This window comes from Narcine bancroftii, chromosome 2 (assembly GCF_036971445.1).
Source record: "Narcine bancroftii isolate sNarBan1 chromosome 2, sNarBan1.hap1, whole genome shotgun sequence".
In the NCBI taxonomy this organism is placed as follows: Eukaryota; Metazoa; Chordata; class Chondrichthyes; order Torpediniformes; family Narcinidae; genus Narcine; species Narcine bancroftii.
This window is the reverse complement of record NC_091470.1, coordinates 289,002,118-289,014,296: the sequence shown is the minus strand read 5'-3', so window position 1 is coordinate 289,014,296 and position 12,179 is coordinate 289,002,118. Positions and strand designations below refer to the sequence as shown.

Below are 12,179 nucleotides of genomic sequence, written 5' to 3'. Positions count from 1 at the left end.
CATCTTAAAAAGTAAATCTTTGTAAAAGGTCTTGGGTCATTGATGTCATGAAAGGCTTTGTGTAAGTGTAATACTTTCTGAAAAGGTCAGGCTCCATCCTTTTCACACTTTTTAAGTGAGGATAATTATTTCACCTGGAGCTATCGCCGACATCTTCAGTTCTATTGACTCTGGGTGTCCGTGCCTACTACCTGGGCTGTTGGCTCCTTCGGCTTCTGCAGTATAGGTGCGTGGTGTTTCACGCTGTAGTAATGTGTTTGTTTACCTTGCAGCTGCTCCAAAAAAGGGCAGAGTCCTACCCCTACAACCTATCAAATGCTACCTCAACATCACCGCCTTCACCGGCATTCAGCTAGAGTCCATATTTGGACCAAGGCTATAATCAAATTAGAACAGAGGCCTGATGGAACCCAGACTGAGTTGGTTATTGCTGCAGAACAACCACTTGACAATACTTGGGCATTTTTCTATATGGTCACAAAAACTGCTGCACATTAATTCCAAGGAAACAGGTTTACAATGGCTGTGATTAGTTCTCAAGCACAATCTGCAACAGTGATTGCATGTTGTCAGGGTCACAGAAAAATCTAGCTGAGGATACCTCAAGTGCTTCCTTTTCTTCCACACTTGCATGCTTGACTCCATCATTGAGAATGAAAGAGTTAATGAAACTTCCTCTTACCACCACTAATATCAATGGGTCATTTAACTCAAGAAGGACAAGAGACGCAGAGCTTTGGATTGATTGAATCCAAATTTGAAAGTGTTCTTACTACTTTAGCATGCCATGTAATACTGTGTTCCAGATTCATAATGTTGGTACTTATTACACCTCTAAATGAACTCGGATTGAATGAGACAGAAATGCTGTATAAATAGAGCAATAAAGATGTCTAACTTTAATGGGAAACCATTCTAATGCTATTGAAGGCTCATGATCAGCTTTGAGTTACTGGACCTGTATTGCTGTAATGCACTTGTTAAATGTACAGTGGAAGGGCAATGTTAGCGTGAAAACCAACCTGACCTCCACAATGACATTGTGGCAATAATTACTATCAAAAATGGTCAAGGCATCTTTGCAGAGGAGATTGGTAAATAGCTTCTTCGGATTGCTGAAGTTCAAGTTCATCAAACTAAGTGAAAGTTCACCAGACTGTTTCCTGGTATGGGAGGACTGACACATGAGGAAAGACAAGCCCAAGATTAAGCAAAAATCATTCTGGACTGAAATTAAGAAAAAGCTTTTCCACTAAGAGATCTGAAATTGTGCAACTCCCTACCACGGAAGGTTGCCAAGGGTCGTTCAGTAGATATATTTAAAGGAAGTTGGATGTAACCCTTATGGCTAAAGGGATCAAGGGATAGGGGAGAAAGAAGGAAGGATGTCACATGATTCATCAATGATAGTATTGAATGGAGAAGTGTGGAATAGTCTGCCCTTGCATGTGTTTTCTACAATTCTTATTACTTATCTGTTTTAGATCATTTAGTATGAACTTGGAAATGCACTGATGCCTCTTGACTAATTTCAGAAACAGAAATAAATAAATCTATTATTCATTTTTTTCATATTAATAAAAGAAGCTGAAGAGACATCAATCCAGCATTGTCCTGAAGTATATCCAAAATACAGACTTCATTCTCGGTAGTAAGAGCTTAAGCCCACAACTTGTAACTCAGAGGCACAAATGCCAACATTGAGTGAAAGCAGACTAATTTTATTTTCAAAAATCAGAAAATTCCTCTGGAGCTCAAATACTGAACCTCGTATCCATAAAACACTACAACACATAAAACAGGCCAGTTGGCCCTTCTAGTCTTTGCCGAAACATCCTTCCTCTAGACCCCCCACTGACCTGCACCTCCATAATCCTCCAGACCTCGCTCATCCATTTATCTATCCGATTTATTATTAAAACTTGAGTGATCCTACATTTACCACATCAAATGGCAGCTCGTTCCACACTCCCACTACTCTGAGTGAAGAAGTTCCCAATAAACCTTTCCCCTTTCACCCTAAAGCCAGGTCCTCTCATATTTCCCAACTCCTGAAGACCTGGCAACATCCTACTAAATCTCTGCACTCTTTCAATCTTACTGATATCCTTCCTGTGACCAGAACTGCACACAATGCTCCAAATATGGCCTCACCAATGTCTTACACAACCTCACCATAACATCCCAACTCCTATACTCAGTACTTTGATTTATGAAGGCCAAGATGCCAAAAGCTTTCTTTACAACCCTGGCTACCTGTCACTTTCAGGGAATTATGTATCTGTATTCCCAGATCCCTTGATCCTCTGCCCTCCTCAGTGCCCTACCATTTGCTGTGTATGTCCTAACTTGGTTTGTCGTTCCAAAATGCAACACATCACACTTCTCTGCATAAAATTCCACCTACCATTTTCTGTCCTATTTTCCCAATTGGTCCAGATCCCTCTGCAAGCTTTGAAAGCCTTCCTCATTGTCCACAATGCCTCCAATATTAGTCATCAACAAACTTGTTGATCCAATTTCCCACATTATCATCCAGATCATTGATAGAGACAACAACAATGGACCCAGCACCGATCCCTGAGGCACACCACTAATCACAGGCTCCAGCCTGAGAACCAATCATCCACTACTGCATTGTCTTCTCCCATTCAGCCAATTTTGAATCCAGTTTACAGCCTCTCCATGGATATCTAGTGTCTGAGCACACTGAACTATCCTCCCATGTGGGACCTTGTCAAAGGCCTTACTAAAGTCCACATGGACAACATTCACAGCCTTTCCATCATCTACCTTCTTGGTAACCTCCTCAAATAACTCTACAAGATTTGTTAAACACAACCTACCATGTTAACTGTCCTTAATCAGCCCATGATTGTCCAAATACTTGTATATCTGATCTCTCAGAATGTATTCCAATAATTTACCTACTACTGACGTCAGGCTCGCTGAGCTGTAATTTCCTGGTTTACTTTTGGAGTCTTTTTTAAACAACGGAACAACGTGAGCTACCCTCCAATCCTCCGGCACCTCACCCGCGGCTAAGGACATTTAAAATATTTCTGCCAGGGCCCTTGCAATTTCTACACTAGTGACCCTCAAGGAATATCATGTCAGGCTAGGGGCGGGTTGGGGGGGGGAGATTATCTACTTTTATTCGCTGTAAGGCACCAAGTACCCCCCTCCTCTTTAATCTGTATATGTTCCAAGCCACTACTGCTTGTTTCCCTCCCTTCCTTATACACTGTGCCAGTTTCCTGAGTAAATATTGATGCAAATAAACTATTTAAGATCTCCCCCATTTTGTTAGGCTCCACACATAGACAACCACTCTGATCTTCTAAGGGACCAATATTGTCCTTTACTGTCCTTTTACTCTTAACATATTTGTAGAAACCCTTTGGGTTTACTTACCCGTTATCTGCCAAAGCAACCTCGTGTCTTATTTTGCCTTCTTGATTTCCTTCTTAAGTATTCTCTTACATTTTCTATACTCTTCTAGTACCTCATTTTTCTCCTTGTGGCCTATATCTGATCTACACCTCTCTCTTTCTCTTAACCAGATTGCTAATATCCCTTGAAAACCAAGGGTCCCTATGCCTGTTAACTGAATGCAGAGGCAATTCCCCAGCAGATGCAGATCCAGGAACTACGGCTCAGTGTAAGAGGGTCAGCATTTAGGACCAAGACAAGCAGTGATTTCTTCATTTGTCCTCTGATTCGGGCAATGGACCTTTGGAGTTCTCCAGCCTGGACAGCTGTTATCAAGTTAATTCAAAACAGAGACTGATAGATTTCTGGATATTTAAGAGAGTTAACAGCATGGAGATAATGCAGGAAAAGATAGCTGAGACAAGCAATCAGCCACAATCTTGACAGACATTGGAGAAAGCTTGAAGGGCAGGATGGTCTACCCCTGTTCCTAATTCTTATGCAAATTGAAAACAATGGTATTTCATGAAAAAATGCCAAAGTTATTTGCTATTCTACAAAAACTCAAAAGGTGTAGCATATTTCCCTTTCATTTATCTTTGAATTTTATTTACTTTATATCATATGTATCTATGTATTTGATATTATTATTTTCTCAAAAACCAAGAAAAAGATTGAAAAAGAAAGAATTTTATTGAATTGATTATTTGCAAAGTGCTGGCAAATGTGTGCACGAAGTAAGTTTGCAACATGTATGAATGAAAGGAACTACACAATTAGTCATTTGCTAATCTTGAAAAATAATTTTAGACTTTCATAAGTTATCTTGTCAGTTGGGTTTAAAATGAAATATGTGTAACTATTAACAATACAAAGTGATAAAAGGAATTGGGAGTTGAGAATGCTGTGCATGTATTTGTTAGTTGTGATCATTGCTGAACTCCAGGCTGCGAGCCACGGGCAGCTCCAGAGGCCTGACTCAACGGGCCCATCCCAGATCCCAAGCAGCAGCGACAATGGAGATCAGGTTCATGTGTATGTGGTTGTTAGTTGTATGGTATACCGTCCCCGTTGGTGTTGTGTGCTGAAGAAAAATCCTCATTTCTGCGTATATCATGCTTGTGGATAGTGGGCACTGAAGAAGTTGAACTCTCGTTTCTGGGTTATACCATTCCTGTGGGCGATGGGTGCTGAAGAAGTTAAACCTGTGTGCTGTGTACATTAGTCTATGAGGGTGTGTGCCCTTTTGTGAAATCCCCTGTGCGTAAATAAGGCCCACTGTTTGTTGATAACATGTGTCCAGCCTTGATTCCCTTTGACCCATCGATACTTTTCTTGAACACAACACTTAGGCTGGTGATTGAATTAAAAATCATGATTCAACATAAATCCTCTGATGTAATTTGTGATATCAAGCTTCTTGATATGTGGATTACAGCATACGTCCATAGGAGACTGTGCAGAAAATGTAATCAGATGGACACCAAGAGACTGGAGATGCTGTAATCTGGAGTGAAAATCAAACTGCATGAGGAACTCAGAAGGTCAAGCAGCATTTTCAGGTGGGGGGAAGTTTTGGCTCAAGAACCTACATTGGAATATAATCAGGTGACCTTTTGGATTGCCAAATATCCCCATAATTCGATCCTTTAAGTAAGATAATCATTACTCAGAGCTAACTAAAACATGAAGATAGGAAGGGGAAAAAAATAATAAATGGCATTTGCAAAAAAATCAAGAGTTGCAGATCCTGTTCTGAACAGCAGATGGCGATCATACTACTCCTGCAAGTACATAGAAAGGGCATGAAACAAAACAACGTTTGAACTCCAGCAGTAAACATGTCGTGTCTCCCAACTTAAACTGAGCATACTGTCAGTGGTCATCTTTTAGCATTTTGCCAAATTGCTGGATGGAACTGCATTTTTGTACAGTACTGGATGATGCGTTCAACCGGTGAAAACAGAGGAAAATGCAAATTCATCACTGCTTGAAAGTTATTGTATTTAAGAAAAATTATATTGCACTGCACAAGTCATTACGGTTGATCCAATCTATTGCTTGGCTTTATCTTTGAAGTAAAAACCTGCCAAAAAAAAAAAATGACCATTGGTGGCAGAACTTCCAAATCTTATTATCGCCCAAGATACTCACCAGGTTTCTTTGCAAGAGGCAAAGACAGGAAGAGAGCGGGAGATTATTGTTGAAGGGGCAGCAGAAGGGTGCTGTAGAAGATTACTTTTTGGAAGGGGCAGTGGGAGGGAGGAGAGGATGACTTTTGAGAAGGAGATTATTTATTAAAATTAAAAGTGTAGGTCATGATCTAAGTTCAGAAATTCTGCTTTGCTTGATAACTGGAAAGGCAGCTTCAGTAGTCAGCTAGATAACCCAAAGCTTGTAAAAGTATAAGAGCTGACCATTTGGCCTCTCATGTCTACTCTACGGTTCAGCAAGATCATGGCTGATCTTCAACTTGAACTTAATTTTTCCATCTTCTTTCCTGCCTTTTAAAACCTCTAATATTCAGAAACCTACAAATGTTTGTTTTGCGTATAACCAATGCCTGAGCCCTCACACCTTTGCTAGGGCAGAGGGCTCCAAAGATTCACCATTTAAGTTCTAAAATGTTTCCTCATTTCAGTCCTCCCCCTGGTACTGAGGGTGGGGGGAAACTGATGTGCCTCCGATGGCTGGTTCATCAACTAAAGGGCTCCAGTAGTTAAGAGCAGACAGCTCAAAGCTCACCTCAGGGATTTTACCCCTATTTACCATGACTCCACAGTCTGACCCAACGTAGTACAGCTAAATGCAGCAGAATCACAGAAGGCAATGAGTAAGGAGGGAGATAGATCAGCTTCTTGAGTGGTGTCACAATAACAACCTTGCACTCAGCATTAGCAAAACTAAGAAACTGACTGTGGACTTCAGGAGGGGGAATCAGGAGAATATGAGCCAGTCCTTATTGAGAGGTCAACAGTGGAGAGGGGTAAGAACTTCATATTCCTAGGTGTCAGCATCTCTGAAGCTCTGTCCTAAGGCCTTCATGTCGATGCAACCATGAAGAAGGCTTGCTAGACCTCATGAGGAGTTGGAGGAGATTTGGTATGTCACCAAGAACTCTTACAAATTTCTACAGGTGTACCATGGAGAGCATTCTGAGTGGTTGCATCACTGTCTGTTGTGGAGGTGCAAATGCACAGGATAGGAAAAAAAAACTACAGAGAGTTGTAAACTCTGCCAGCGCCATCACAGGCATCAGTCTCGACTCCATCGAGGTCATCTACAAGAGGTGGTGTCTTGAGAAAGCTGCCTCTATCCTCAAGGATCCTCACCGCCCAAGCCATGCCCTCTTTACACTGCTACCACCAGGAAGGAGGTACAGGAGCCTGAAGAGAAGCACCCAGCAGCACAAGGACAGCTTCTTCCCCCTCCACCATCAGATTTCTGAATGGACAATGAATCGCTGACACCACCTCACCTTCTCTTCTTTTGCACAAATTTATTTTAATTGCAATTTCTAGCAATATTTGCACTGTCACGCTGCTCCAAGACATGGACCGTGTGACCTGTTCATGACAATAAATTCTGATGCAGTCAAAGATGTTCATTTTCCACAATTCTCCTTGCAGCTGCAGAACACTATTAACATATTCAGCACCACATACACTGGAACCCCGATTTATAGCAAATTCGGACATAAAGTGATGTGTTAGTGGAGCCCTTAACATCCACATTCCATTCTTTGAGATTGGATGCTAAGCACATCCATTTTAAAAGGTGCAGTACTAGGGATGGCCACCCTGTGGCGTAGTGGATGCTTAGAAGTGGTGTGTCTAAATGAGTAATATTTATCTTGGTGGGGAATTTATTGCATTGATGATGGGAGGGTGAGCACTGCTGCGAACAGGAGTAGGGAGTGAGTGCTGCCGTGAACAGAGGAGGGTGGTTGGGTTGCTCTCGTGGTCGATGTGTGTATATACAGTACACAGTCGTGAAACCCCGATTTAGCGCGACCTTGCTTTTTTCACGATCCGTTTTTTTTTGTGGACCTGAACCATAATGGGATTCCACTGTATTATGAACTTGTACAGGAACTGAAATTGTTGTGCAAATAAATAGTGACTGTGGGTTAAACCCTCTTATTGGAAGGATTGTAGCATCAAATGTTTGATATCATTCAGACCATAAACTGTGATTAGGACTAGGATGCATTAAATTCCTTACGATACACACAAACACCTTTGTTAAGATTTGAAATTTGACCAAGACAACACAAGCCTACATAAATATTAAAAGACATGCTTGATGAGGGCTGAAAATCTAATGACAGTAAATGATGGAAACTTTGCAGCTGTAGAGAAACAGTTTACATTAAAACTTTTAACATCAAAACTGCCTTTCTCTCCAAACCTATTGCAGGTCTTGCTGAGTACTTCAAGTTCAAGTTTATCATTATTTGACTGTACATAATACAAATAAGGCGATCACACATACACAGCACATAATCACATATACACTTCACGTACGTCTAACTCCAGTATTTCCAGGCTTCTGCTTTAAATGTTGGAAGTTACTTTTGGAAAGGAGTAGCAGCTGGCTAAAAGGAACACAGGAGATAGCAGCCGCACCAAGTGAGGAAGTCAGCAATTCCAAGATCCCAGTACTCAACTTTACCAAAATTAGTACATCAACACCTCTTTACTGAATAGGCAGAGAGCACCACAGGGGGTAAGCACATACATCTGTCTATCAGTGGACCGAACCCTGTAATCCCAACCTTGATAAAAATGGGGAATTCTTGAAAGTGAACCTAGCTTCTAGTGCACAAAACAAGGCAATAAAGATCACTCTGCTCCAACACTTCAGTTGTGGGTTTTCCATTTTACAGGATATTAATTGCAGATTTAAAGATTGCACATTTTGAAATCCAAAACAAGCATCAGAGCTATGCAAACCACAGATGTTATTCTTACCGTTTTGCAGCATCCCAGATAATGGGCTCTGTGTTCCAAGTGGTGATGCAGAGACGTTTCCATTGCCTATTTGTAGGAGGTCTTGGAAGATGGTCTGTTTGTCAACCGGTCCACTGGCAGGAGCCGCTTTCATGTCTGGGAAAAGCTGCTGTAACTGACTGTTCTGCAGGTCATCAAGAATTTCTTCTAAGTTATCCAAGTCACTGCTGATCTGCTGTCAACAACAAGGCCAATTACCACCCATCCATTTTGTGTTCAATCCCAACCAGTGGACACTACTCAAGTACCACAGCCGATTTAATAATTGCAAAATGATCACGTACCCCCCCTCCCCCCCCAGCCCCAAAATCTCCGGTTCTCTCCAGGAGGAAGAAATTTCTGTTGGGGTAAGACTTGCTGGTCACAGGACCACCTGCAGTCAATGCAGGGATCTGTTAAATGGAAGGGGCACTCCAGAGAAATCCGGTCCCCACCAGCAGCCAATTCTCAAGCATATAACCATCTAAAATTCACATGCTCCAAAGATTTTATTAAGCACCACTTAACATTGATGTGAATGTAGTAAATGTATGTCAGTTTAAATTTGGGAAATCAATTAAAAAAGATACCCCTTTAGTGAATTATTTAGGAATAAATGCACTGTAAGTTCGGCCATCATGAGTGGTTTAAATATAAATTAGTTCCTTTCAATTCAAAATATGAGATGAACAATACAGTTTGAAAATTTACACCTAGAAGCAGGAGTTGTGGTCTTACTTTGCACATTATTTATTATTGAATATTTATTTTGTCTGAATGGCCTACTTAATTTACATTTCTTTCCTTGTTTACACTTCTCTCTTTTGTACAAGTGCCTAACTTTTTATCTGGGATTCTGAATATTCACAACCTCCAAGAACCTGCACTTATTTTGGTAATGAAAATGCCCGACTGCTTCGCACCTAGCCTCCGTCGTCAATCGCTCTGGCTGTCTGTCGATTGCCCCGTGCCTTCGGCAGTTTGTCAGTCACCCCATCCCCCCTGCCCCGGCCATCTGTTGGTCACCCCAACCCTGTCCCTGGCTGTCCAGTGGTCAAACCCACACTCCCCTCTAACCCCTCGTCAGTCGCCCCCCCACACATCCAGCTGTCCATTGGTTGCCCCCCCTGCCCACCATCCTGCTGGTGGTCCCCCCACTCCCAGTCAGTTGCTACCCATGCCCCTGGCTGTCCGATGGTCGCTTCCCCCACCCTTGGCTGTCTATCAGTCACTCCACCCCCATTGCACTCTGGCTGTCTGTCGATCGCTCCCTCCACCCCCAGCCATCCGTCTGTCGGTTGCCCGCCCCATCTAACTCCCGATGCACTCCGATCTAATTCTCAATGTCCCCCCCCCATCTAATTCCCAATGCGGTACCAGGGTTGCAGTTCTGCCAAGCCTGGAATTCCCAATGGTGGCAGTTGGCGACGGTTCAATGCGGGAGCAATGGCCGTCTTTGTTACCCATAATCCCCCATGCAGCTGTAACCACTCTGCCATCGCCTGCTTCTCTCCCACTGGGTGTTCAGGGCCGAGAGTCACCTTTCCACCAAAGGCAAGAGACGGGGTACACTAGAGACAAGAGTCTGAGCAAGTTTTATTTTGACATTTTACTTTAAAATAAAAAACATGCTAGTGATATTCCAGTCTCTTATGGTCTTTATTTTATCTAAATTCATTTAGCACCCTGCACCCCCCCTATTTTGTGCAATTTTAAGCGATCTTGAAACATAGCAATTGTTTAAAGGGACTGCCATTTTAAAAGATTCCAAATGTGAGGTGTCCGGTCGCGACGATCCTGGATAAAAGATTAGGCACCTGTAATAGTATATTTTCTTGAGTTCATTTTTTTTGTTGCACTGCCAATAAATAGGAATTTGGCCCGGCCAGCAGGAAAAAAGAATCTCAGAGTTGTATGTCATGTTCTGTATGCATACTGACAATAAATTTGAACTATGAAAGAGTAGACCCCTTGGCCTTTCAATTTTGTTCTGGCTGTTAAGAAGAACATGACTGATCTGACAAACCTCAGCTCTGCATTCCCGCTGACCTTGGGTAATATTTCACGAGAAAAATAAAAACTGCAGTTGATGGAATCTTGATTGAACAAAGAGATGTGGAGGGACTCATCGGGTTAGACAGCATCCACGGAGAGAAATGGCCAGTTAATGTTTTGGGTCGGGACATTTTATCGACTAAAGTTGAAAGGGTGGGGGGGGGAGAAAGTGGAGTTGGGGGGGGGCTCAGGAGGGATGAAGAGGTGATGGACAGAAGAATGTGGGAGAACTGTGTAGTTGAAGAGGCCACATAGGCCATGGGGAGGCGGGTAGAGAGAAAAGTGAGAACGGGTAGGTGCATTTCACTCAATTGTTAGGAGCTGATCTCCTTCAACCTAAGAAGCAATCTAAGATTCTGTTTCCACCACTCTTTGGGAAAGATACTGTAGTTCCAAAAACTTCTAACCCTTGGAAAAAAAAAATTGCCTCAGCTCTGATATCTCATAATTTCAAATGGTCCGTAGTTCTAGATTCTCCCACTTTCACCCTGTCAAGAACCCTTAAGATCTTGTATTTTTGAATTAGAATATTGTAAGATTTGACAATAATTATACAAGATTTCTGGTATTATTTTGCTATTTCTAATGACATGTTGCATACTGGAATGTTGGCCTTCATCGCTAGAGGAATTGAATTCAGGAGTAGGGAGGTAATGTTGCAACTGTATAAGGTACTGGTGAGACCGCACCTGGAGCACTGTGTCCAGTTCTGGTCTCCATATTTGAGGAAGGATATACTGGCTTTGGAGACGGTCCAGAGGAGGTTTACTAGGTTGATCCCTGGGATGAAGGAGTTGACTTATGATGAAAGATTAAATTATCTAGGATTGTATTCGCTCGAGTTCAGAAGAATGAGAGGAGATCTTATAGAAACATATAGGATTATGAAGGGTGTGGATAGGATAGATGTAGGAATGTTTTTTGAGCTGTCCGGGGAAACTAAAATGAGAGGACACAGTCTCAAGATTCGGGGGAGTAGATTTAGGACAGAGATGAGGAAAAATAGTTTTTCCCAGAGAGTAGAGAATGTTTGGAATTCTCTAACCAGGAAGTGGTTGAGGCTGCCTCATTAAACATATTTAAAATTCGGTTAGATAATTTTTTACATGATAGAGGAATTAGGGGATATGGGGAGAAGGCAGGTAGATGGAGTTAGGTCATAAATTAGATCAGCCATGATCGTATTGAATGGCGGAGCAGGCTCGATGGGCATTTTTGGCCTACTCCTGTTCCTACTTCCTATGTTCCTATTGAATTTAGAAAACTGGAATGCAGGTGTCAACCTCTGAGGAAGTACATGAAGTGATCACATAAAGGGGTGGCACAATCAGCGTAGAGTAAGAATATACAATAAGCCTGCGAGCAGTTAGAGTAATGCTATTACAGTGCCAGCAACCAGGGTTCGTACATTCTCCCTGTGTCTGCATAGGTTTCTTCCAGGTGTTCTAGTTTCCTCCCACCATTCAAAAACATGCTGAGGGTTGTTGGTCAGTTGGGTGGCACAGGCTCATGGGTTGAAAGGGCCTATTGCCATGCTGCATGTCTCAATTTAAAATTTAATATATGAAGCTGCAAGAGTACTGGGCAATATTACTTAATTTTGATTCTTTTCCACCTCTGTTCTGAAATATGTTTGTTACAACCATATCAAAACTTCAAACAGATCTTTTTGTTTCTCCTGATCTGCATCGTAATTCACCA

At 42.0% G+C, this 12,179-nt stretch overlaps 1 protein-coding gene across 26 annotated transcripts in view; it reads right to left on the bottom strand.

Moving 5' to 3' along the window:
- ncoa2 (nuclear receptor coactivator 2) overlaps positions 1-12,179 on the bottom strand; it is a 363,375-nt gene that overhangs the window by 40,924 nt on the left and 310,272 nt on the right. For 19 of the 26 annotated variants that reach the window (XM_069921270.1, XM_069921269.1, XM_069921268.1 and 16 more), the window contains one exon: positions 8,406-8,619. In XM_069921270.1, coding sequence (XP_069777371.1) covers positions 8,406-8,619 — 214 coding nt within the window. The remainder of the gene's footprint in view (positions 1-8,405; positions 8,620-12,179) is intronic. The other 7 variants (XM_069921260.1, XM_069921282.1, XM_069921281.1 and 4 more) reach the window with 2 other exon arrangements.